The sequence below is a fragment of the Triticum urartu genome, chromosome 1A (genome assembly GCF_056163025.1).
Source record: "Triticum urartu cultivar PI428250 chromosome 1A, HENAU_Tu73, whole genome shotgun sequence".
Classification (NCBI taxonomy): Eukaryota; Viridiplantae; Streptophyta; class Magnoliopsida; order Poales; family Poaceae; genus Triticum; species Triticum urartu.
This window is the reverse complement of record NC_141873.1, coordinates 327,066,361-327,094,288: the sequence shown is the minus strand read 5'-3', so window position 1 is coordinate 327,094,288 and position 27,928 is coordinate 327,066,361. Positions and strand designations below refer to the sequence as shown.

Below are 27,928 nucleotides of genomic sequence, written 5' to 3'. Positions count from 1 at the left end.
ACTGGCTCTGTTGCTAATATTTGCAACTCGAAACAAGGACTACGGATTAAGCGAAGACTGGCTAAGGACGAGGTGACGATGCGCGTGGGAAATGGTTCCAAAGTCGATGTGATCGCCGTCGGCACGTTACCTCTATATCTACCTTCGAGATTAGTTTTAGACCTAAATAATTGTTATTTGGTGCCAGCGTTAAGCATGAACATTATATCTAGATCTTGTTTGATGCGAGACGGTTATTCATTTAAATATGAGAATAATGGTTGTTCTATTTATATGAGTAATATCTTTTATGGTCATGCACCCTTGAAGAGTGGTCTATTTTTGTTGAATCTCGATAGTAGTGATACACATATTCATAATGTTGAAGCCAAAAGATGCAGAGTTGATAATGATAGTGCAACTTATTTGTGGCACTGCCGTTTGGGTCATATTTGTATAAATCGCATGAAGAAACTCCATACTGATGGACTTTTGGAATCACTTGATTATGAATCACTTGGTACTTGCGAACCATGCCTTATGGGCAAGATGACTAAAACGCCGTTCTCCGGAACTATGAAGCAAGCAACATATTTGTTGGAAATCATACATACTGATGTATGTGGTCCGATAAATATTGAGGCTCGCGGCGGGTATCGTTATTTTCTCACCTTCATAGATGATTTGAGCAGATATGGGTATATCTACTTAATGAAACATAAATCTGAAACATTTGAAAAGTTCAAAGAATTTCAGAGTGAAGTGGAAAATCATCGTAACAAGAAAATAAAGTTTCTATGATCTGATCGTGGAGGAGAATATTTGAGTTACAAGTTTGGTCTACATTTGAAACAATGCGAATAGTTTCGCAACTCACGCCACTCGGAACACCACAGCGTAATGGTGTGTCCGAACGTCGTAATCGTACTTTACTAGATATGGTGCAATCTATGATGTCTCTTACAAATTTACCGCTATCGTTTTTGGGTTATGCTTTAGATACGGCTGCATTCACGTTAAACAAGGCACCATCAAAATCCGTTGAGACGACGCCTTACGAACTATGGTTTGGCAAGAAACCAAAGTTGTCGTTTCTTAAAGTTTGGGGCTGCAATGCTTATGTGAAAAGGCTTCAACCTGATAAGCTTGAACCCAAATCGGAGAAATGTGTCTTCACAGGATACCCAAAGGAGACTGTTGGGTACACCTTCTATCACAGATCCGAAGGCAAGATATTCGTTGCTAAGAATGGATCCTTTCCAGAGAAGGAGTTTCTCCCGAAAAAAGTGAGTGGGAGGAAAGTAGAACTTGACGAGGTAATTGTACCTTCTCCCTCATTGGAAAGTAGTTCATCACTGAAATCAGTTCCAGTGATTCCTACACCACTAAGTGAGGAAGCTAATGATGATGATCATGAATCTTCTGATCAAGTTACTACCGAACCTCGTAGGTCAACCAGAGTAAGATCCGCACCAGAGTGGTACGGTAATCCTGTTCTGGAGGTCATGTTACTAGACCATGACGAACCTATGAACTATGAGGAAGCGATGATGAGCCCAGATTCCGCAAAATGGCTAGAGGCCATGAAATCTGAGATGGGATCCATGTATGAGAACAAAGTGTGGACTTTGGTTGACTTGCCCGATGATCGGCAAGCCATCGAGAATAAATGGATCTTCAAGAAGAAGACAGACGCTGATGGTAATGTTACTGTCTACAAAGCTCGACTTGTTGCGAAAGGTTTTCGACAAGTTCAAGGAGTTGACTACGATGAGACCTTCTCACCTGTAGCGATGCTTGATATGTCTCTATCGTATTTATAATTTTTTATTGTTCCATGCCAATATTATTCAACTTTCATATACTTTTGGCAACTTTTTATACTATTTTTGGGACTAACATATTGATCCAGTGCCCAGTGCTAGTTCTTGTTTGTTGTATGTTTTTTATTTCGCAGAATATCCATATCAAATGGAGTCCAAACGGAATAAAAACTGACGGAGATTTTTTTAGAATATATATGATTTTTGGGAAGAAGAATCCACGCGAGACGGTGCCCGAGGGGGGCACGAGGTAGGGGGGCGCCCCCCAGGGTGTCAGGAACGCCCCTGATCCTCGTGGACACCCCGTAAGGCGGTTGATGCCCTTCTTTCACCGCAAGAAAGCTAATATTCGGATAGAGATCGTGTTAAAATTTCAGCCCAATCGGAGTTACGGATCTCCGGAAATATAAGAAACGGTGAAAGGGAAGAATCTGAGAACGCAGAAACAGAGAGAGACAGAGAGACAGATCCAATCTCGGAGGGGCTCTCGCCCCTCCCGTGCCATGGAGGCCATGGACCAGAGGGGAAACCCTTCTCCCATCTAGGGAGGAGGTCAAGGAAGAAGAAGAAGGAGGGGGCTCTCTCCCCCTCGCTTCCGGTGGCACCGGAGTGCCACCGGGGGCCATCATCATCACCGCGATCTGCACCAACACCTCCGCCATCTTCACCAACATCTCCATCACCTTCCCCCCTCTATCTACAGTGGTCCACTCTCCCGCAACCCGCTGTACCCTCTACTTGAACATGGTGCTTTATGCTTCATATTATTATCCAATGATGTCTGAGTAGATTTTTTTGTCCTATCGGTGGTTGATGAATTGCTATGATTGATTTAATTTGCTTGTGGTTATGTTGTTGTCCTTTGGTGCCCATCATATGATTGCGCGCGTGGATCACACCATAGGGTTAGTTGTATGTTGATAGGACTATGTATTGGAGGGCAAGAGTGACAGAAGCTTCAACCTAGCATAGAAATTGATGCATACGGGATTGAAGGGGGGCCAATATATCTTAATGCTATGGTTGGGTTTTACCTTAATGAACATTAGTAGTTGCGGATGCTTGCTAATAGTTCCAATCATAAGTGCATAGAATTCCAAGTAAGGGATGACATGCTAGCAGTGGCCTCTCCCACATAATACTTGCTATCGGTCTAGTAAAGTAGTCAATTGCTTAGGGGCAATTTTGCAACTCCTACCACAACTTTTCCACACTCGCTATATTTACTTTATTGTTTCTTTATCTAAACAGCCCCTACTTTTTATTTACGTACTCTTTATTATCTTGCAAACCTATCCAACAACACCTACAAAGTACTTCTAGTTTCATACTTGTTCTAGGTAAAGCGAACATCAAGCGTGCGTAGACTTGTATCGGTGGTCAATAGAACTTGAGGGAATATTTGTTCTACCTTTAGCTCCTCGTTGGGTTCGACACTCTTACTTATCGAAAACTGTTGCGATCCCCTATACTTGTGGGTTATCAAGACCTTTTTCTGGCGCCGTTGCCGGGGAGCAATAGCGTGGGGTGAATATTCTCGTGTGTGCTTGTTTGCTTTATCACTAAGTAATTTTTATTTGTTGTTCTTAGTTGTTTTATATCTTTAGTTATGGGTAGGAAACGCAAAATACCAAAAAAATTAGTTGTACCTACTAAACCAATGGTTGAAGAACCACTCAAAATCTATCACACTGCTGAAGCTTATTACTTGGATCATCTTCGATCCTTTTGTGCTCGTGCTGAAACCCCAACTAGCTTAGTTGAGGGCAAATCTTTAGATGAGCATGCTTGTTTTGTGCGACACCGAATATCTGAAAAAGGGAAAACTTTACTGGATCAAATTCATTGTTTGCAATGCTATGCTTGGAATTTATGTGAAATATATGATTATACTTGTTGTTCTGAAGACCCTAAGAAACACCTTCCCTACCAATTTTTGTTTAGTGATAATGGAATCGTATCCTCTTATAATAAGGGTGTTTATAGTTACTATGATGTTCAACAAATTGAAGAATTTGTTGCTTTTAAGGGTGCTTATGAAATTGCTTCTTTGATTGAAAAATATGATGCTACTCTTTACAAATCTGAAAATTTTGCCATATTTAAATATTGCTATGATAATTATGCTTCTAATCCTATGTTGAACCATATATTGAGTACTACTCCGCTGTCCAAGAAGAGACTAATATTTTGCAGGAGTCTATGGAAGAAGAAATCGATGAAACTGTGAGCTCATTGGATGAAAAAGATGAGGAGGAGAGCGAAGAACAAAAGGAGGAAGAGCGGATTAGCTACCCGTGCCCACCTTCTAATGAGAGTAACTCTTCAACTCATACATTGTTTAATTTCCCTTCGTACTTACCGGAGAATGATTGCTATGATGATTGTTATGATCCCGTTGATTCTTTTGAAATATCCCTTTTTGATGATGCTTCCTATGCTTGTGGCCGAGATGCCAATATGAATTATGCTTATGGAGATGAACTTGCTATAGTTCCTTATGTTAAACATGAAATTGTTGCTATTTCACCCACGCATGATAGTCCTATTATCTTTTTGAATTCTCCCAACTACACTATATCGGAGAAGTTTGCACTTATTAGGGAATATATTGATGGGTTGTCTTTTACCGTTGCACATGATGATTTTGATGAATATAATATGCATGTGCTTGCTGCTCCTACTTGCAATTATTATGAGAGAGGAACTATATCTCCACCTCTCTATGTTTCCAATACAATAAAATTGCAAGAAACTGTTTATACTATGCATTGGCCTTTACTATGTGTGCATGAATTGTTCTTTTATGACATGCCGATGCATAGGAAGAGAGTTAGACTTTGTCATTACATGATATATTTTACCTTGTGCTCACCACTAAATTACAAATAATTTTTAATTAAAATTGGCTTTGATATACCTTGGGATCCGGGTGGATCCATTACTTGAGCACTATATGCCTAGCTTAATGGCTTTAAAGAAAGCGCTGCCAGGGAGACAACCCGGAAGTTTTAGGGAGTCATTTATTTCTGTTGAGTGCTTTCATATAGTTTAAAAACAACAAAAATAAAGAGGGGAACCCGAAACTTTTTCAAAAAGGAAAGTGAAAATGAGAAAGACAAGCATTGTTGAAGTGGGAGAGCTCCTCGAACTTTGTTCATGCTCACTGAAACTTTGTGAATCTTGATTACAGAAACTTTTCAACAAAAATAATTATCCCCTTGTACAATTCCATTGTATTATAAAAATAATGTGCCAAGGTTTGCCTTTAGGATGTTTACATTTGCTTGATGGTTTGTATGGTGCAGGACAGAAACTTTGGCTGTAGTGCGCGATTTTACATTTTTAGCTGGAATGTCAAATGGTTCTTATTCTTTTTGCATTGTATTCCTATACAAATTGTTTATTTTTCCTAATTTTGGGAGAATTTTTCAAGTGTTAGAAGTATGGTGAATGTTCAGATTATTACAGACTATTCTGTTTTAGACAGATTCTGTTTTTGATGCATAGTTTGCTTGTTTTGATGAAACTATCAATTCATATCAGTGGATTAAGCCATGAAAAAGTTATATTACAGTATACACAATGCAAAAACAAAATATGAATTGGTTTGCAACAGTACTTAGAGTAGTGATTTGCTTTATTATACTAACGGATCTTACCGAGTTTTCTGTTGAAGTTTTGTGTGGATGAAGTGTTCGATGATCGAGAAGGTCTCGATGTGAGAAGAAGGAAGAGAGACAAGAGCTCAAGCTTGGGGAATGACCGAGGCACCCCAAGTAAATATTCAAGGAGACTCAAGCGTCTAAGCTTGGGGATGCTGGGGAGGCATCCCCTCTTTCTTCAACAAGTATCGGTATGTGTTCGGATTCGTTTCGTTCATGCGATATGTGCAATCTTGGAGCGTCTTTTGCATTTAGTTTTCATTTTTCTTTTATGCACCATGCTAGTATGAGATAGTCCTTGGTTGATTTATAGAATGCTCTTTGCACTTCACTTATATTCTTTGAGTATGGCTTTATAGAATGCTTCATGTGCTTCACTTATATCATTCGAAGTTTGGATTGCGTGTTTCTCTTTACATAGACAACCGCCATTTGTAGAATGCTCTTTTGCTTCACTTATATTTGTTAGAGCACGGGGATATCTTTTGTAGAAAGAATTAAACTCTCTTGCTTCACTTATATCTATTTAGAGAGATGACAGGAATTGGTCATTCACATGGTTGGTCATAAAATCCTACATAAAACTTGTAGATCACTGAATATGATATGTTTGATTCCTTGCAATAGTTTTGCGATATAAAGATGGTGATATTAGAGTCATGCTAGTGGGTAGTTGTGGATTGTAGAAATACTTGTGTTGATGTTCGTGATTCCTGTAGCATGCACATATGGTGAACCATTATGTAACGAAGTCAGAGCATGATTTATTTATTGATTGTCTTTCTTATGAGTGGCAGTCGGGGACGAGCGATGGTCTTTTCCTACCAATCTATCCCCCTAAGAGCATGCGCGTAGTACTTTGTTTCGATGACTAATAGATTTTTGCAATAAGTATGTGAGTTCTTTATGACTAATGTTGAGTCCATGGATTATACGCACTCTCACCCTTCCACCATTGCTAGCCTCTCTAGTACTACACAACTTTCGCCGGTACCATAAACCCACCATATACCTTCCTCAAAACAGCCACCATACCTACCTATCATGGCATTTCCATAGCCATTCCGAGATATATTGCCATGCAACTTTCATCATCATCATATACATGACTTGAGCATTCATTGTCATATTGCTTTGCATGATCGTAAGATAGCTAGCATGATGTTTTCATGGCTTGTCCGTTTTTTGATGTCATTGCTACGCTAGATCATTGCACATCCCGGTACACCGCCGGAGGCATCCATATAGTCATACTTTGTTCTAGACATTGAGTTGTAATATTGAGTTGTAAGTAAATAAAAGTGTGATGATCATCATTATTAGAGCATTGCCCAAAAAAAGGGAGAGGCCAAAGAAGCCTAAATAAATAAAAAAATGGGCCAAAGAAGCTCACAAAAAAAAGAAAAAAGGGGGCAATGTTACTATCCTTTTACCACACTTATGCTTCAAAGTAGCACCATGTTCTTCATATAGAGAGTCTCTTGAGTTATCACTTTCATATACTAGTGGGAATTTTTATTATAGAACTTGGCTTGTATATTCCGATTATGGGCTTCCTCAAATGCCCGAGGTCTTCATGAGCAAGCAAGTTGGATGCACACCCACTTAGTTTCAGTTAGAGCTTTCATACACTTATAGCTCTAGTGCATCCGTTGCATGACAATCCCTACTCACTCACATTGATATCTATTGATGGGCATCTCCATTGCCCGTTGATACGCCTAGTTGATGTGAGACTATCTTCTCCTTTTGTCTTCTCCACCATCATATTCTATTCCACCTATAGTGCTATGTCCATGGCTCGCGCTCATGTATTGCGTGAAAGTTGAAAAGGTTTGAGAACGTCAAAAGTATGAAACAATTGCTTGGCTTGTCATCGGGGTTGTGCATGATGTGAATATTTTGTGTGGTGAAGATGGAGCATAGCCAGACTATATGATTTTGTAGGGATAACTTTCTTTGGCCATGTTATTTTGAAAAGACATGATTGCTTTATTAGTAGGCTTGAAGTATTATTGTTTTTATGTTAAATGATAGACTATTGCTTTAAATCACTCGTGTCTTAATATTCATGCCATGATTAGATATGTGATCAAGATTATGCTAGGTAGCATTCCACATAAAAAATTATCTTTTTTATCATTTACCTACTCGGGGACGAGCGGGAATTAAGCTTGGGGATGCTGATACGTCTTCGTCGTATCTATAATTTTTGATTGTTCCATGCCAATATTATTCAACTTTCATATACTTTTGGCAACTTTTTATACTATTTTTGGGACTAACATATTGATCCAGTGCCGAGTGCCAGTTCTTGTTTGTTGCATGTTTTTTGTTTCGCAGAATATCCATATCAAACGGAGTCCAAACGGAATAAAAACTGACGGAGATTTTTTTGGGAATATATATGATTTTTGGGAAGAAGAATCCACGCGAGACAGTGCCCGAGGGGGGCACGAGGTAGGGGGGCGCCCCCCGGGGTGTCAGTCGCGCCCCTGACCCTCGTGGCCACCCCGTAAGGCGGTTGATGCCCTTCTTTCACCGCAAGAAAGCTAATATCCGGATAGAGATCGTGTTAAAATTTCAACCCAATCGGAGTTACGGATCTCCAGGAATATAAGAAACGGTGAAAGGGAAGCATCTGAGAACGCAGAAACAGAGAGAGACAGAGAGACAGATCCAATCTCGGAGGGGATCTCGCCCCTCCCGTGCCATGGAGGCCATGGACCAGAGGGGAAACCCTTCTCCCATCTAGGGAGGAGGTCAAGGAAGAAGACGAAGGAGGGGCCTCTCTCCCCCTCGCTTCCGGTGGCACCGGAGTGCCACCGGGGGCCATCATCATCACCGCGATCTACACCAACACCTCCACCATTTTCACCAACATCTCCATCACCTTCTATCTACAGCGGTCCACTCTCCCACAACCCGCTGTACCCTCTACTTGAACATGGTGCTTTATGCTTCATATTATTATCCAATGATGTGTTGCCATCCTATGATGTCTGAGTAGATTTTCGTTGTCCTATCGGTGGTTGATGAATTGCTATGATTGATTTAATTTGCTTGTGGTTATGTTGCTGTCCTTTGGTGCCCATCATATGATTGCGCGCGTGGATCACACCATAGGGTTAGTTGTATGTTGATAGGACTATGTATTGGAGGGCAAGAGTGACAGAAGCTTCAACCTAGCATAGAAATTGATGCATACGGGATTGAAGGGGGACCAATATATCTTAATGCTATGGTTGGGTTTTACCTTAATGAACATTAGTAGGTGTGGATGCTTACTAATAGTTCCAATCATAAGTGCATAGAATTCCAAGTAAGGGATGACATGCTAGCAGTGGCCTCTCCCACATAATACTTGCTATCGGTCTAGTAAAGTAGTCAATTGCTTAGGGGCAATTTCGCAACTCCTACCACCACTTTTCCACACTCGCTATATTTACTTTATTGTTTCTTTATCTAAACAGCCCCTACATTTTATTTACGTACTCTTTATTATCTTGCAAACCTATCCAACAACACCTACAAAGTACTTCTAGTTTCATACTTGTTCTAGGTAAAGCGAACGTCAAGCGTGCGTAGAGTTGTATCGATGGTCGATAGAACTTGAGGGAATATTTGTTCTACCTTTAGCTCCTTGTTGGGTTCGACACTCTTACTTATCAAAAACTGTTGCGATCCCCTATACTTGTGGGTTATCAATGCTTAAGTCCGTCCGAATCATGTTAGCTATTGCCACATTTTATGATTATGAAATTTGGCAAATGGATGTAAAGACTGCATTCCTGAATGGATTTTTGGAAGAAGAGTTGTATATGATGCAACTTGAAGGTTTTATCGATCCAAAGGATGCTAACAAAGTGTGCAAGCTCCAACGATCCATTTATGGACCGGTGCAAGCCTCTCGGAGTTGGAATAAACGTTTTGATAGTGTGATCAAAGCATATGGTTTTATACAAACTTTTGGAGAAGTCTGTATTTACAAGAAAGTGAGTGAGAGCTCTGTAGCATTTCTAATATTATATGTGGATGACATATTGTTGATTGGAAATGATATAGAATTTCTGGATAGCATAAAAGGATACTTGAATAAGAGTTTTTCAAAGAAAGACCTCGGTGAAGCTACTTACATATTGAGCATCAAGATCTATAGAGATAGATCAAGACGTTTGATATATTTTCAATGAGTACATACCTTGACAAGATTTTGAATTAGTTCAAAATGGAACAGTCAAAGAAGGAGTTATTGCATGTGTTACAAGGTGTGAAGTTGAGTAAAGACTCAAAACCCGACCACGGCAGAAAATAGAAAGAGAATGAAAAGTCATTCCCTATGCCTCAGTCATAGGTTCTATAAAGTATGCCATGCTGTGTACCAGACCTATTGTGTACCTCACCATAAGTTTGGCAAGAGGGTACAATAGTGATCCAGGAGTGGATCACTGGACAGCGGTCAAAAATATCCTTAGTGGAATAAGGAAATGTTTCTCGATTATGGAGGTGACAAAGAGTTCGTCGTAAAGAGTTACATCGATGCAAGCTTTGACACCGTTCTGGATGACTCTAAGTCTCGATCTAGATACATATTGAAAGTGGGAGCAATTAGCTAGAGTAGCTCCGTGCAAAGCATTGTAGACATAGAAAATTTGCAAAATACATATGGCTCTGAATGTGGTAGACCCGTTGACTAAATTTCTCTCACAAGCAAAACATGATCACTCTTTGGGTGTTAATCACATAGCGATGTGAACTAGATTATCGACTCTAGTAAACCCTTTGGGTGTTAGTCACATGGAGATGTGAACTAATCACATAAAGATGTGAACTATTGATGTTAAATCACATGACTATGTGAACTAGATTATTGACTCTAGTGCAAGTGGGAGACTAAAGGAAATATGCCCTAGAGGCAATAATAAAGTTGTTATTTATATTTCCTTATATCGTGATAAATGTTTATTATTCATGCTAGAATTGTATTAACCGGAAACTTAGTACATGTGTGAATACATAGACAAACATAGTGTCACTAGTATGCCTCTACTTGACTAGCTCGTTGAATCAAAGATGGTTAAGTTTCCTAGCCATAGACATGAGTTGTCATTTGATTAACGGGATCACATCATTAGGGAATGATGTGATTCACTTGACCCATCTGTTAGTTTAGCACGATGATCGTTTATTTTGTTGCTATTGCTTTCTTCATGACTTATACATGTTCCTATGAATATGAGATTATGCAACTCCCGAATACCGGAGGAACACTTTGTGTGCTACCAAACGTCACAACGTAACTGGGTGATTATAAAGGGCTCTACAGGTGTCTACGATGGTACTTGTTGAGTTGGGATAGATCAAGATTAGGATTTGTCACTCCGATTGTCGGAGAGGTATCTCTGGGCCCTCTCGGTAATGCGCATCACTATAAGCCTTACAAGCAATGTAACTAATGAGTTAGTTGCGGGATGATGCATTACGGAACGAGTAAAGAGACTTGCCGGTAACGAGATTGAACTAGGTATTGAGATACCAACGATCGAATCTCGGGCAAGTAACATACCGATGACAAAGGGAACAACGTATGTTGTTATGCGGTTTGACTGATAAAGATCTTCGTAAAATATGTAGGAACCAATATGAGCATCCAGGTTCCGCTATTGGTTCTTGACCGGAGACGAGTCTCAGTCATGTCTAGATAGTTCTCGAACCCGTAGGGTCCGCATGCTTAAAGTTCGGTGATGATCGGTAATATGAGTTTATGTGTTTTTGATGTACCGAAGGTAGTTCAGAGTCCCGGATATGATCACGGACATGACGAGGAGTCTCGAAATGGTCGAGACATTAAGATCGATATATTAGAAGCCTATATTTGGACATCGGAATAGTTCCGGGTGAAATCGGGATTTTATCGGCGTACCGGGAGGTTACCGGAACCCCCCGGTAAATGTATGGGCCTTATTGGGCCATAGTGGAGAGAGAGAGAAGAGACCAGGGCAGGCCACGCGCCCCCTCTCCCTCTGGTCTGAATTGGACTAGGAGGGGGGCGCCGCCCCCCTTTCCTTCCTCCATCTCTCCCCCTCCCTTCTCTCCTAGTCCAACTAGGAAAGGGGGGAGTCCTACTCCTGGTGGGAGTAGGACTCCTCCTGGCGCGCCCTGCTAGGGCCGGCCGGCCTCCCCCTTGATCCTTTATATATGGGGGCAGGGGGGCACCCCAAGACACACAAGTTGATCTTTTAGCCATGTGCGGCGCCCCTCCACCATAATCCACCTCGGTCATATCGTAGCGGTGCTTAGGCGAAGCCCCGCGTCGGTAGCATCATCATCACCGTCATCATGCCATCGTGCTGACGGAACTCTCCCTTGAAGCTCTGCTGGATCGGAGTTCGTGGGACGTCACCGAGCTGAACATTTGCTGAACTCGGAGGTGTCGTACGTTCGGTACTTGGATCGGTTGGATCGTGAAGACGTACGACTACATCAACCGCGTTCTCATAACGCTTCCGCTTACGGTCTACGAGGGTACGTGGACGACACTCTCCCCTCTCGTTGCTATGCATCACCATGATCTTGCGTGTGCGTAGGAATTTTTTTGAAATTACTACGTTCCCCAACACGACGATCTTCAGGACGACGTCGATGACTTGCGAGGGAGGAAGGCGATAATGAACAATCTTGTTTTCTTCGCGTGCTCTGTTTAAAAAAAAGAGGCCTGAGGTTCTTTTTTTATTGCAGAGAAAATGCCATGGTTTTGACGATACCACAATATGAATACTACTTTTTTTTGTGGTTGCCAAACAACTCACGGTAAAATTAAACTATGGTATTTTAAAAAATGGTGGTATTCTCACAACACTTTGAAAAAACTGAGCTGTCAAATGGGGCCCAATTGGTTCATCTTGTCATCATCTGCATATGCTTCTTGCGTTTGCATTCTCGTGCTCTACATTGTTGTTTGCTAGACAGCGATGGCGGCCACTTTATATCACGAAACGGATAAGAAGTCATTTGCTTTTAGCCATTGTTGGATCATATTAAATGGCAAGCCAAAGTGGACACAACTTATGGCCGCTCTCAAGGCCGACAAGAAGAGGAATGACGGCTCAAGCTTCCACCAATCAATTGGGTTGGACAATATCGTCGCCGAGAGCCACCGTGCCAAAGGATAACCGGCAAGTCATGGGAAACATGTGGGAGAAGGCAAGGGCTTCCCGTGACGACATGGCTACAAAAATGTCCGCCACATGGACATGCATTTCTTCGGTGATGGAGAACAAGAAAGAGTAGAGGTACAAGCTCATGTTGGATGCGCAAAAAGGAGAGGATGGATTGAGATCGAAAAAGGGTGGATAAGAAACTGAAAATTGAGAGGGAGAAGACCGAACTGGAGAAGGAAGAGGCGGCGATCAAATGAGAGCTCGAGAAGGCCAAGACATTAGAGAGACTGAGCTTGAGAGGACAGGTTGCAACTCGCAGAGGATGCAGAGGATGCGAAGATCATGTTAGCAGACGAAACCCTCTTGGATGAACGTGCAAAGAAGTGGGTTGCAAAGAAGAAGAAGGAGATCAATGACCGTAGGGAGTACGAGGCGGCGAGGGCGGCCACGGTAGCAGCGAAGCATGCAACAAGGATGCAGGCGGAGCATGACGCAAGGATGTCCTCAGAGCAGGCCGCATGGATGGCGTCCGACGAGTGATTCGGCCAGCCAGTGAGGCATCCGCCAGGCTCGAGCATTGATTTCTTTTTGGCATTTCCAAATTGTTGTTGAACTATGATTTGCTTTCTTTTGTTTTGATATGTTGAATTCGAACAATTTGTATCATACGATCGACGTATATGAATTGTATGGATCGAAGCTTCGCATTTAAGGTGTTTGGATGTGTGGCAACCCATATAAAAAGGCCGCCTAGCACTGTCTGCAGACCTGTCCGAACGCGCCGCCACGGGTGTAAGGGGGCCGGATTTGCCTGCCCTAGATGCTTTTAGGAGACAAAGGAAATGACGTATTCAACAGCGAGAGCAGCACATATGTTACACGTGCCATTCATAAATTATATGAAAGCTGCAAATATGCAGTATACGATCGGATCATAGTGCATGTGCTAGATTTTGTCCGTGAACACGTCCAGGCATGTCCACGTCGGGTGTAAAGGGGCCCGGATTTGCTGGGTGTAGATGCTCTTAGGAGACACACAGAAAATGGCGTATTCAATAGTGAGAGCCCGCGCACATGTTACACGTGCCATCCATAAAACATATGAAAGCTGCAGATATGTAGTATATGAGTAGATCACAGTGGATTTGTGCCAGATTCTGGAGACCTGTGTTGTATGCTAATCATGTTTCATTGTTCCCCGTAGTCTCTACTTACTGAGCTCGAGGGCCCAGCTGATTTTGACCGGCAACCGTAGGTAAACGGCGCAGGCGAGAAAACACGCACGACAACGGCCTCGGCCGATCGGCAACGAGCAGCATTTTTTTTTTTTTGAGTAATGATCGGCAAGGAGGAGCAACCACGTCCTTCCTCGGCCACCACCACCGTCGCCACGGCGTGAGCCAAATAACTGCCTCCGAGCCAACCACGCGGCCCGGCCATCCAATCGCGGGGCAGGAAAGGGTCCGGGGACCACGCCCGAAAAAGCGCGGCCCCACAGCACCACGCCCCCCATTTCTCTTTTCCGTTCCGCCTCATGCGTCGCTTCGCGGGGCTCCCTCCCCCTGGAGCGCACCCACCACTCCGCCCCCGGATCGTTGGGGTTTTTACCCCGGATGCCCCGGCCTAATTACCGCCACCGCCCCGTCCTTTTGCATTTCGAGTCGGCTCGTCTCTCTCTCTCTCTCTCTCTGTGTGTTGTGTCTGTCTCTCTCCCTCTCCCTCCACCTCGCTCGCTGTACTCTCCCCACGCGCTCGTGGTCGTACACCAACTCGACCTACCCGCGCGGATTGGGCCGCGGCGACGGGGTGGAGAGGCTTTGCCCGCGAGGTTCAGCTAGGGTTAGGGTTTTTGCCCTGGATTCGCGCGAGGCCCTGCTGACCCATGGACGCGGGGCAGATACTCTCCCCCGGCGAGGCAGAGTGGCCCCCCGAGCTTCGCCTCCCGCCGCCGCCTCCCATGCCGGACCCCGCTCCCCCTCCGCGGCCCAGCCAGCCGCCTCCAGCGCCACCAGCGGGGTCGGCACACCCTCACCGTCTCACTGCGTGGCTGCAGGCTCCTGCCTCGAACAAGGAGCCTTCCCCGCCTCGTCACACGGAGGGGTTTGATGATTCGCACTTCCTCGGCTCGATCATGGAGGCCGCGGCCCCGGTCCAGCAGCAGCAGCAGCAGGAGGAGGAGGAGGAACCTGCCGTGGCTGAGGCACCGGTGAAGAGGAAGAGAGGCAGGCCGCGGAAGAACAGGGACGGAGCGGTTGCTGCGCCTGCGCCGCCCAAGCCAGTGAAGAAGAATGACGAGGAGGAGGTGGTGTGCTTTATCTGCTTCGACGGGGGCAGCCTCGTGGTTTGCGACCGCAGGTGCGCGCGCGAATACTAGCTTTATTATTTATTATCTTCCTCTGTATCCTGTGTGCACCAGTGCGGGTTGGACTCGTTGCCTCGACAAGGCTGAAAACCCTGTTCTGTGGCTGCAGGGGTTGCTCCAAGGTGTACCATCCTGCCTGCATCAAGCGTGACGAGTCGTTTTTCCGCTCCCGTGGCAAGTGGAATTGTGGTATGTCTTGGTCATTCTAGTATTTGCATGGAGTATAATTACAATATCAATGCTGCAGTGTGTTGGATATTCATATAGTATTTGGCATATTAATACTTCTGATAATGGCAGATAAAAGCTCTATTGAAAGAAATTGGTAACATTTGAAAGAACCTGATTTACCTAAGAGCAGTGTTGATCTTCTTCCATACCCCTTCAGTAAAGTAATTTGGATATGTAGTCTTGCCTTCCTGAACCTCCAGCATGAATGACCGATCACATTCATTATAGACGTAGAGTTTGTAAGATGCTTTTTTCCGCAATATAGCTTATGCCCAGTTAGTGTTGAACCATTTCCACTTTTTTTACTACACATTTGTCTTCATGATCAGTTGTCTGTTGATGTGTACATGCCCTGTTATAAGGCTGTTTATATAGTGAAGTCGAAACAGATTTACGTGTTGAGTTTATGTAGGAGAACTGGATATGCTCGGTTGGCATTACACCATATGGGGCAAGAAGCACCACGACGATAAATAGCTGCTTTTTAGTTATCATATACGATTACATTGTAGTATGTGGCTATGTGCATGCGCCAACCCTTTAACTTCAGAAACGATAGTTCAATCTGACCTGTCCTGTATCTTGATGCCACACATGCCAGGTTGGCACATTTGCAGCAGCTGTGAAAAGGCAGCACAGTACATGTGCTATACTTGTACTTACTCCCTCTGCAAGGCATGCGTCAAACAGGGCAAATTCTTTGGTGTTAGAGGGAACAAGGGCTTCTGTGACACTTGCTATGCCACTATATTGTTGATAGAGTCCAAAGACCAAGATGCTACAAAGGTATTGTACTGTTGGCCCTTAAATTGTATACCACGTTCCATTTTTCTGAAGCACAGAAGCATCTGTATGCAAACACTAAAACATGTGCATCTCTATGGAACCAGAGTGTTCATACATCCTTCTCTCATTCCTTGGACAAACCACCACTACATTTTAGTCAGCTCAGCAGCACAGTAAATGTATAATTATGAAAATACCATCCATCATGAGGGTGACACGTGTGACTCAGGTCATCGTCACACTGACATTTTCCTAACTATGCATCTTCGACAGTGCTGAGCTATTAAATGAATATATCGCCATTGGCCCAAAACTTTAATCAAAGTAAAGTTGGGCACACATACATCCTAATTTTTCCAGTTGAGTCCCTAAACACCGCCATTCAGTTAGGCTATTTCAATCAGAAAAATAATGTGGCACTAAAAAGTCGAGTTAGCACTGCAAGTCATGAGTCAGCAAGTGCATAGATTGTGACCTCGGTTTCTGTAAGGAAAATGCTCCTCCATTCCAGCGAATACCGCACACACGTATTCCAAAATTGAACTTGGACTATCAATTTAAACAACTAAATGTGGGGTATGTGTGACAAAAGTTATTATACTAATGAATTCATATTCGGAAGAACTTTTCAATGGTATAATTTTTAAGTTGCATAACTTATGTTTGTTGGTTAAATTGACGGTCAAAGTTTAATTTTGAAATGCGTGCATGCTTTATTCACTGGAATGGAGGTAGTAATAAGTTTTGAATGCCAATTCATGGAATATGGGAACATTTCCCGTAGTCCCCATGTTATTTTCTTAGTAATTTCTTTCATTATATATATATTTTTGTATTAGGTCTCCTGATTACGTTGCATGCTTTATTGCGTGATCTAAATCCTAGCCTTTCTACCGAGGTTGTAATATTGTTATATGAGCTGCAGGCCTGTAGCTATGGATTTCTGTGCATGCTAAGTTGGTAGCTTTTGCTGAGTCAATTTATCCACTGTATTGCCTTTAAGTTTAGCCACATGTGTCTTTGCCTGTGTTGAAATTGCATTATAAAATTATGCTACTAGCTTGAATCAGATATGCAACCACGGAACTCTGATGTCACCTTCAAAAGGCACAATACATAATGATCGTGTGACCTAATTTCCATTCTGATGCATTTGAATAAACTAGATACTAAGTATAAGTACTGATACGATCATACCTAAATTGCCGAATCGGCACACCATCGTCATATGATGGCTAAATTTGGTTGTGCTCATTCATTATCCGTTTTAGTATGCAACTTTGCTCGCACTGTTTGCTGATATCTGAACATATGGTGATTCTCCTTTTTTTAGCTTAGATGACTGAGATTTACTGCACCTAACTTTAATGCCCTTAAGAAGTTCCATGCGGGTATATGCTTGATAATTGTTCACTTTCTTGGGGCCTTGTTGGTACTGCATTTGGCCATCGTCTAGTCTTTTGCAGTGCGGAAATCTTCTGTTTTGGCAGAGGCCTACCTGCAACATGCAATACTATTAAAGTTGAAATCTGCTTTGTTTGGGACGAAGATTGTATAGATAGATGCTAGGAACAAGCAATACTTCCATTCTAGGTTTGATTTGCATAAATCATGAAATGGTCTATTCTTGTTTCCTTTTTGATTGATTATGTGCCTGTGATGTGTCATATGGACTTGTTATCATATTTTTTCTCGATGCCAGGTGATGGTTGATTTTGATGATAAAAATAGTTGGGAATATCTCTTCAAGTTATATTGGCTGGATGTAAAAGGGAAGCATTTATTAACATTGGAAGAACTAATCAGTGCCAAAAGCAATTGGACTGTTCGAAGCATTTCTGCTAGGAGAGAAAAAGAGGAGTCATCTGGTGAGCGATATGAAGCAAACAATGACCACAATGTCAGTTCTGACAGCTCTTCGAGGAAACGAAGTCGGGGTACTTCTTTAAGGAAAAGGGGCCGGAAGCGGCAAAATCATAGTCTTAATACTGCAAGGAACTGTGAAATTTCAATTAAAGGTTCTGAAAGCTTACCCAAGGGAGCACCATTTGAAGGCATGGATTTGTCGGGTGACACGAAATGGGCCTCACCGGAGCTGCTGGGATTCATTGGGCACATGAGAAATGGTGATGTGTCTCAAATTTCCCAATTTGATGTTCAGGTTCTGTTGCTTGAGTATATAAAGCAAAATAATCTTCGTGACCCTCGCAAAAAAAGTCAAATTATTTGTGATGCAAGGCTTAGTAGTCTGTTTAGGAAACCACGTGTTGGTCATTTCGAGATGTTAAAACTTTTGGAGATTCATCTTCATGTGAAAGAGACTCCAGCATTAAATGGTGATACCCAATTAGTCCGTGAGCCAGATTCAGCACAAGTAGATAGTGGAGGACATAGTGAGATGGGAACTAAGTTAAGCTCTGATAAGAGGAGGAAGACTCATAAGAAGCTTGAAAGAGATCTACCAGCTAATCTAGAGGATTATGCAGCCATTGACATGCATAATATCAATTTAATATACTTGCGCCGCAGCTTGATGGAGGATATCATTGATGATGTTGCTGCATTCTCTGAGAAAATTACTGGTGCTTTTGTGAGGATAAGAATTCCGGGTTCTGGCCAAAAGCAAGATATGTATCGCCTAGTCAAAGTTCTTGGTAAGATTTTACTCCTGTCTGATTTACCGATATTAGCTACTCAATTGTAATTTAACTAAAATGATTTTGTATGCAGGTACACATAAAGTTGCAGAACGATATAGTGTTGGTAAGAAGACAACAGACTGTGCACTTGAGATATCAAACTTAGATAAGAAGGAAGTGATCACAATGGATACGATCTCAAATCAGGATTTCACGCAGGTAATGCATGCAAGGACACATGTTGCTTATACATTTATTTGTTTGATACCTATAATATCGGGTGAGCCTTCACTGACCGGAAATGCTGTTAGGTGTTGGCATGTTTTTGTTGGCTAACGAACTTAGTATACACTTTCAAGTGAAACATACATTTGATTGTAAAAATACATAATGAATGACTATAATTGGCAACTATTTTCACATTTTAGATCATCAATGCACAATTTTAATGTTTAGTTAAGGCGTTGAGCTACAAAATCGTTGTTTCAATTTTTAAGAAACATGCTTTGTTGTTGTGCTAGAATCACGAGAAACAACTATTCATAATGGATCTTACTAGTTACTATAGTCTATAGTAAATGACACACGACCATCAAAGGTTGATGCTGCGTCTCAATACTGCCTTCTCGAATTTGTTAGTGATTATGTCTAATTTTGACACTGGATTTGGACATCTTTTATTTGATCATGTGTATTGTGCAATAAGGAGCTATTGTCGATCATTTACAGACCCATTTGTCACTTTTTCGCTAGCTTTTAACATCTTTAGTGTCTTATGTCTTATCTGCTTTCCAAGAATCAATCTAGTATTTGAATTTGATTGTTGGATTTGGATCTTGTTGCAACAATATTCTTGTTTATAGACCTTATGATTCAGTATCACCACTGTATATGCTGGCCAATCTCTATCTCCCCCTTTTTTTCACTAGCTCTTAGATGTAATTTTCCGACTGCTGAATGTGGGGGTAGTGTTAGATGAGTGTCTCTTACGTTTTGTTGTATCTAACTGGCTTGTTTGCTTGTATAATGTAGGATGAATGCAAACGCTTACGCCAGAGCATGAAGTATGGTCTAATTCCTCGACTTAAAGTGGTACTGCTGATCAAGATCCAATTTATGATGATCCGTCTGATACCTAAGTTACCAAATTGTGTATGTCTGAATTATTTTCTTCATCTTGTTAATTCAGGGAGACATATATGAGATAGCCAAAAGCTTCCAATCTCTGCAAATTAATGATGTAAGTACTACACTAACAAATAAAAGCTGGCGATGTGATGAGGTTGCTTATTTGGTAATAACCGATAGGTTCTCTAGCTTGATCTAACAGCACTTATTGTGTGTTAAATCCTTTTCAGTGGTTGGTAAATGAAAAGCAGAGGCTGAGCCATCTCCGTGACCGTGCTAGCGAAACTGGACGCCGAAAAGAATATCCTTCTAACTTACCATGTTGAGCTATTGTTATATTTTTTATCTTAGCGTTGGTGTTCGTGTTTCTGTGGGTCGTATAGTGTGAAGATCTTGTTTTAGTCCTTGATTGTTTAGTCATGGCTTGGCATGCATATGCTCACCATAGCTGAACCTTTAAAGCTATCAAATAAACTACCATTGTGCACATATTTGTTGGCCTGAGGACACATTTATTCTGGCAAACTTTAACTCATAACATTTGTGACCAAGGACGGTGCTATTGTAGGGTTTAGAATTTGTAATTTTTTTTGAGAGTTTCTCATAACCTCTTTGGAGAACGAAGATACTACATGGGATTGCTAGGTACCGGGTTTAGCTCACAACCTCTTTGGCGGTTATTTTTCGTTTTATGTTGTTTTGTCTTCAATTGGAGTTTCTTATCTCCGAACTTTGTTTCTCGCACTTACCGAATAGTATCGGCCTTATTGAGGGTTATCTTTATGAAGAGAACACAATATTTTGTGACCCTCATTTAATGGAGATAAACAACTTTTGTATTGTTCTCATCCTTCCTTTATTTTGTGTTACATAAAATGATATGGTGGAAACCATCTTTCATCCCCGAGCTCTCATTCAGTGTTCTAAAGATGTTGCATGTGCATCTATCCTGTCATATAATCTCAATTAATTTATGTTTGGCTTTCTTTTTGCATAAGATAGGTAATCATGTGTGCTCTTCATTTAAGTGTTGTTATTGGTGCTACCTTCATTTGATGATCCTTAACTATGTCATACACTAAGAGAGTGCGTAGAGAAGTTACAACTTCTGAACACTCCTGAAGAAATAGCACGCAAGATTAATGAAGTTCCAGAAGTACATGTTGACCCCCATATGGCTCCTACTTATGAATCTGCTGAAGAATGGAATGATGAAACAACTGGTACTTCACCTGTTGACTGTTAATCATATTCTACAATTTATGTTCCACTAGTAAATATTAATTTTCTGAGAACTTATTGACTTTTATGCAGTTGATTTGACCATAAATAGGAATGGACCAGATCTTCTGTTTCCTGGAAGAGAAGGGACAGAATCAAACGCTGTGCAGTACCTGTCACAAAAATGTCCCGATGCTAGTCGTCACTCTAGTTTAAATCTTCCTACGGAGGGCGTAACACATATACCAGGAGCAGGAAGTATCACTAATTTGCAGGCAGCAAATGGGTTGAATATTCCTCGGCCTCGCATTGATTTAAATAATACAGCGGGTGATGCTGCATCAGTTCCGTCATCTGGGGTTGTATCAAGTGACACGGAGCCAGAAAAAGTATGGCACTACAAGGACCCTTCTGGAAATGTTCAGGGCCCGTTTACTCTTTCACAGCTATCCAAGTGGACTACTTATTTCCCAAGTGGCATGAAGATATGGCTCACATTTGAGAGTGAAGAGAACTCATTGTTGCTGACTGAAGTGCTCTCAACACAGAAGAAAGATATCATTCAACCTACGCCAGTTATTAACAATAATAAATCTGCATGGGCAGGCTCTGGGCAAGATAGAATTAACCCAAGTATGACTGGAAACATTACTTCCCCTATTGGCTATAATGTTGTCTACTCTTCTGGGTTACCCAGCCAGTCTTCTGACCGTCCTCCTCTGAGAAGAGAAAGTCCAAACTTTATGGGTGAAGCTTTGCCATCAACAACATGCTGGGAGCCACTGGCTTCTAGTGTCCAGATTCAGCATCAGGCAAACTATGCAAGCACCATTCCATCTTTTGCTGGTTCATATAGATCAACAGGACCTCATGGTGATGGGGTCCCCCGAGAAAAGATTGGGGAACACAACAATCGCCAAGAAACCGGTGGTTTGTGTAGTCCAACCCCAGCACCAAAGATTCACAACAGCCAGAGTAACATGAAGCCTGAGAGCTGTTCAAGGTCAAATCTTGTTGATGGAAGAGAATCCAATTCAGCCTTGGGCATTCCTAGTCAGTCAAGAGCTCCTGCCTGCGGTGCACAATCAACTTCATTTACATGCACTTCTAGTTCAAGCAAGACCAAGGAGATCATGAATCTGCAGAAACCATGCCCCCCTGATGCATCAAATGCTTCAGTTAATCAACTTTTTGAGCCTAAAATTGATTCAGTGTTATCCCCTGGCACTCAAGATCAATATCCCAGTCCAAATCCAAAATTTGAGAGGAAGCAGCCTGTGATGAACAAGTCAGGGTCAACATCAGTAGCACCTGAAGATTCAGCTACAAAGGCATATGACCACTCTTCAATAGCTTTCGTGTCAGAAACATCTGGTCCGCCTTCAAGTAAATTTGTTGGCTTGCAATTACTTAAGGAAACACAAACATCATGTGTAGAAGAAAGAGATCTAAAAGATGGAGGCTGTGTCACTCAAACAGCACCACTAAAAGGAGATGCCACATCAGCTAAGAGAGATAACATAACTGTTAGTTCTGTCTCTGATGCTGGAGTTTGTGATGTGCTGGGATCTTTGACAGAACCAAACTGTGGAACTTATAATGTGCATGCTGGAATGCCTTTGGAAAATGTCACCCCAGCTTCAGCTGAGGAAGAAAGGCCGCAGTGCTCTAGCCCTATTGCGCTATCTCCTTGGGGTGAACCTAGTTACTATCAAGGCGGAGCTGTTGATTCTGCTCTGTGGGGTGTTCAAGATGACCCAAGCAATGACATGTGGTCATTGTCTTCACCAACACCTGCTCTCCAACCCTCCTCAGGTAATGAAATGATAGTCTTTTCCTGTTTTTGTTGTTAACTTGACAGAGAATCTTACACCATCTTCTACAGATCTTGGAGCTGATGGAAAAGATACTTCATGCATTATAGAGGAGGCAGTAGTAGCCCGAGGAAGTAGCGCTGTTGGTGAAATATCACCAACACCAGAGGAAAAGATGGAAAAAGGCAACCCAAGCGCTTCCACAGATTGTGGAGTGCCAGAGCAGGTAATCCTTATTTGTAAGATCTAGGGCTTGAGGTCCAAGCGTGATGTGTCTTTCAAAAAGAGAAATCCTAGCAACATGATCCTCTAAATATCCGAGGATTGACGTCCAACTAAACATGTTACTTCTGACTTGATTAGGTAAAACTAAAACCAAGTGCTGCATTGTTGAACTCATCTCTCAAGAGCACAGAAGCTTCAGGCGGGCAACCATTAGGCTCATCTTTGGAGGGGAGCACAAAAGCTTCAGGTCGGCAACTGGTAGGCTCATTCCTGGACGGGAACACAAAAGTTTCAGGCAGGCAAGCATCAGGCCAATTTCTCGAGGGGAGCACAAAGGCTTCAGTATGGCAATCAGGTTCATGTCTAGAGACAAGCACTAAAGGTTCAGGCTGGGGTTCATCTGTAGATGGAAGCACAAAAGGTTCAGGCTGGGGTTCATCTGTAGATGGAAGCACAAAAGGTTCAGGGCGGGGTTTATCTCTAGAGGTAAACGCAAAAGGTTCAGGTTGGGGTTCATCTCTAGAGGGAGGCACAAAAGGTTCAGGTTGGGGTTCATCTCTCGAGGGAGGCACAAAAGGTTCAGGTTGGGGTTCATCTCTAGAGGGAAGCACACAAGCCTCAGGCTGGTTACGATCAAGTTCATCTCCGGAGGGGAGAAAAACTCCAGGTCGGCATTCGTCAGCCCGTGAGAGTTCAAAGGTGAATTTCAAGAGTGGCAGCCAAAACCGTAACTCGTCTTCAGGTCACCAAACAACACCAACAGCTAAAAGCTCTTCAGAAGCACAAAGGAGACAGGGAAGCACCAATTCAAATTCTGCTGGCTGGGGAGAGGCACCAGGGAGCAACAAGAGCTGGCATCCATCTTCTGGCAGTGCTAGTCGAGGCAGCCAGTCGAATCAACACCATGATAGGCACTGTCATGGCAACGAATCACGGCGGGGTAGCTATCAGGGCAATGATTCACGGCGTGGTAGCTCGAACCACTCTAGGAGGTCGTCTGATCATCGTCAAGATCATGGCAGCGGTATGTCGTCAAGATCATCGTCAAGAGGGCAGTCTCAACGAGGAATATGCAAATATTATGAGAATGGCCACTGCTGGAAGGGGCCATCTTGCTCTTTTGTACACCGTTGACCATCGTGGTAGGAAACACATTGTGAAGGTACCACGCCTTACCCCACATTTTTGTATAGCCTGACAAGCCACTTTGTAGTCAGCTTAGAACAGAGCTCTTGGCGCCACTCAGATGCTAGTACATATATCCATACGATTGGATAGCATTTTACGCTTAAAAGACCACTGATGATGAGTATGAATGCAGATTCTCTGCTTCTGGAGCCTGATTTATTCCACTCTGTTCAGTTCAATGGAGTTGACTTCAGTTTTCCCATGACCAGGAAAAAAATGTTTATGTGCGGATATGGATTCTAATCCTGGGCTCATATGCACCCTTGTGAATAGTAAAAGAAAAATCTGTTTTTTTTGCCAACAATCATCATGCGTATCATATTTTACCTTTTTAGATGAACGGAAAAACTATAGCCTACACGTGTGGGCGTTTGTAGATCGTCCACACGCCTCCATCATCACTCATTTTGCCACGTATGAATAGATGACATCAATAGAAATCTTTTTGGTTTTCGGCTTAAAAATGTTTTATCTCCTAAATAAAAAAGCAAACTAAAAATCCGTTTTCATCATTAAATCTGTCTCGACGAGATCTTCAAAACTAGACATCATGTTGATATGTTTTGATGATTTTTTTTCCCTAGAAGTTGCCATGATGTTTACACTATAGTTGCCATAGTTCTTAAACTAAAGTTGCCATGTGGCATTTTTAGTTTGTAGATCATGGCAATTTTAGTTTTTTGATGATGGCAATTTCAGTACTTTGGCCATGAAAATATTTTTTTATTGAACAATTGCAATTTTAAGTGCATGTATCATGGCAATTTTAGTTTATGGTGCATGGCAAGTCTAGTTTCTTAATCTCCGTTTTATAATATGTTAAAATTTACTTTTAGATGTAAAAGAAAATAGTTGAAACATATCATGGCAACTTCAGTGTAAATATCATGGCAATTCATGTGCAATAGACATGGCAACTTTTAATCAAAAAAAAATTCACCGAAATATATCGATATGAGATCTAGTTTTGAAGATCTCGTCGCGAGAGATTTAATGGTAAAAACGGATTTTCAATCGGATTTTTCATTTAAGAGATAAAACATTTAAAAAATTGAAAATCCAAAAAAATTCTTGCATGCATGCGATGACGTGACAATCTATTTGTATTAGAGAAGTGTGGTGCGTCTCCTTTCCTGCCACACGTGTGACAGTTATTGACGTCCAATATTAAACTTAATAAAAACTGCTTAATTATTCGACAACTCCTACGCTCGCGATCATTAGCCTTGCTGAACAACTTAGAGTGAGTATCGCCTACCCGAAGCCACTGCAGCCTGCATCGATGTCTGATGCGAAACCTGTGAATCGCAGCCAGGCCGAGAAGCTTGTGTCTTAGAGCATCTCCAGCCATTGGCCCCCTAGGCGGCTATTTTATGCGCGCCCTGGGGACGAGCCGGCGCTAAAATCGGTGCGGGGGCGAGCGGGTCCGCTCGCCCTATGGTCGCCCCCAGACGCGGGTTTTTTATTTTGAAAAAATGAATTCGGCAAAGTTCGATAAATTGCACAAAATGTTCGGCTAAATTCGGCAAACTTGACATAATATTTGACATGTTTGACGTTATTACATAAGTTATTAAAAAACAACAACTATGGGGCGAAGAAGTCGCTGTGCGCGGCGAAGTCGCCGCCGTCCTCCTCGTTGTTGTCGGCGTCGGCCTTCTCCTTCTTGATGGCGCGGCCGCCCCTGTTGGATCCCTGCCCGGCGTCTCCATGACGGACCGGTGGCGGCGACGCGTCGTCATCGCTGTCATCGAGGATGACGACGCCTCCCTCGTTTCGGCCACGGCACCGAGCTTCGAAGCGCTCGTAGGCGAGGCGCTGGCGCTCCAGCTCTAGCTGCGCCCACTCATCGCGCACCCATTTGAGGGCCGCCGCGTCGTCGAGCTGCTCCTCCTTGACGCCGCCGGCGAGCCCCGGCTTCGTCTTTGGCTTAACGTAGTGCGGAGGAGCCGAGGAGGGGGCGCGCCTGCCGCCCTCGTTGATGACGATGCCGGCGCTGCGGGTGCGCCGACCAAGCGGCGTCTCCGCGGCGGGCTCGACCTTGACGCTGAATAGCGCCGGCGAGCCGGAAGAGTGGGAGGAGGAGCGGGAGGACGACTGAGATGAGGAAGACGAGGAGCCGAACCTCCTAGGCACCCATGGCCCGGTGCTCCGGCGTGGGGGCGGGACAACCGCCGCATCAGGGTATATGCCAGCGGCGGGTCATTGCCGCCCTCGAGGTACGCCAGCATCTCGTGGAGTGTGCGGCTCGGGACGCCCCACCAGACGCGGCGCCTGTCGCTGTTCTTGACGCCGCCCACCACCGGCGCCCTGTTCGTGGACGCCAACCGCTGCGCCTGTCGGCGCTGGAAGTACTCCGCCCACGCTGCGTGGTTGTCGATGGCGTACTGAGGGACGGCGCGCTGCTCTTCCGTCAGGGACGAACGCACGCGGTCGACCTCGGTGGCGAAGATGCCGGGACGCGCCTCGACGTCGGGCATAGGGGGGATGGGGACGCCCCCGTTGCTGAGCCTCCACCCCGTCGGCCCGGCGCGCATGTCAGGCGACGCCGGGATGTTGGCCTCGAACAGGAGGTACGTCTCCCACTCCTGGAGCGAGCGGCGACCGAAGCTGTTGACCGTCGCGGCGTCGCCGAGGAAGCGTTCGGCCATCGAGGGGGAAAGGGAAGGGGAGGGAAGGGGAGAGCGGCAGAGCTCGGCGGCGGGGGGAGGGAGGCAGAGCTCATCGGCTCGGGCTGGTGTGGCCAGCGGTGAGGGGGAGCCTCTGGTTTTATAGCCCGCACCGTGTGTACGCGTGGCAGAAGGGGAGGCGTCGCCGCGCCCGTCCCTCATGACGCGCCGTCCATGAGGAATCAATGGCAAGGCTGACCGGCGGCAGCCTTGCCATTGATTTCCCGCGGGAAACCAATACGTTCTGGGAAAGACGAAGCGCGTGCCGCTGACTCGGCGGGCCCGCGGCTCTTTCGCGTCAAAACCAACGAAAAATGGGCTTCTGGGGCCGCCGACGCTTATTACCGCCTAAGTCAACGAAAAACGGGTTTCCGGAAACGCGACTGAGCTGATTTTTGGGTGCCGATGCAAAAAAAATGTTTAAGGAGGGTTTGTTGGGGACGCGGCTGGAGATACTCTTAGATGCACACGCAGCCCGATCTCAGCGATGTTGAGGTCCCGGTTGTCCTGTGCATGATCAAGTCCCAAGGTCCCGGTTGTCCTGTGCATGATCAAGTCCCAAGATGATCTGATCGGCAATGTAACTGAGCAGATTAATGCTGCCCACATGAGAGCGAAGAGCGTGGGCGAGCTTGTACAGCTTGTGGTGGAGAATCTACATAGCATTTCCATGCGTCACAGTAGCGGACCAAGAATTGGCGACGATGCCCTGAAACCCACGAAGCTTGAGCCAATAGTCTTTAAGTCAGAATTCCCTGTACTGACGATGGAGTTGCCCTTAAATGTTCTATTAAGTCCCTCCTTAAGGACAAGAGGGGGATAGATCTCTAAAGTTCTCAACCGAATCGAACAAGGAGATCGCTGCATTGGCATAAATTTTTTCCTCCTTCAACGCAAATAAAGACCTGACCCATGGTTTGAGATGTTTTCTCAGGATCTTCAATTTAGCATCAATCCTCTTGGCAACATCTGTATAATGTATGGACTGGAGGCATAGAGGGACAAATAATTCTCATGCTCAACCCACCAATCTTCAAA

At 43.7% G+C, this 27,928-nt stretch overlaps 1 protein-coding gene across 1 annotated transcript; it reads left to right on the top strand.

Annotated features, from left to right (window-relative positions):
* The first annotated feature begins 14,279 nt into the window (after positions 1-14,279).
* On the top strand, positions 14,280-24,400 carry LOC125509614 (uncharacterized). The gene is made up of 12 exons (XM_087520134.1): positions 14,280-14,982; positions 15,099-15,178; positions 15,822-16,006; positions 17,709-18,660; positions 18,737-18,864; positions 19,678-19,737; positions 19,835-19,885; positions 20,004-20,075; positions 20,852-20,996; positions 21,088-22,809; positions 22,880-23,034; positions 23,172-24,400. The coding sequence occupies exons 1-12, from the start codon at positions 14,510-14,512 to the stop codon at positions 24,165-24,167; spliced, it is 5,019 nt and encodes a 1,672-aa protein (XP_087376260.1). The 5' UTR covers positions 14,280-14,509; the 3' UTR covers positions 24,168-24,400.
* The last annotated feature ends 3,528 nt before the right edge of the window (positions 24,401-27,928 follow it).

What these genes read in the sequence shown, in the direction of transcription:
- LOC125509614 (XM_087520134.1), top strand. Translation starts at nt 14,510, where the DNA reads ATGGACGCGGGGCAGATACTCTCCCCCGGCGAGGCAGAGTGGCCCCCC. An exon ending in CAAATCAGGATTTCACGCAG is followed by an intron (nt 18,865 to 19,677) that starts GTAATGCATGCA and finishes TGTATAATGTAG; the next exon opens with GATGAATGCAAACGCTTACG. An exon ending in AAACTGGACGCCGAAAAGAA is followed by an intron (nt 20,076 to 20,851) that starts TATCCTTCTAAC and finishes CTATGTCATACA; the next exon opens with CTAAGAGAGTGCGTAGAGAA.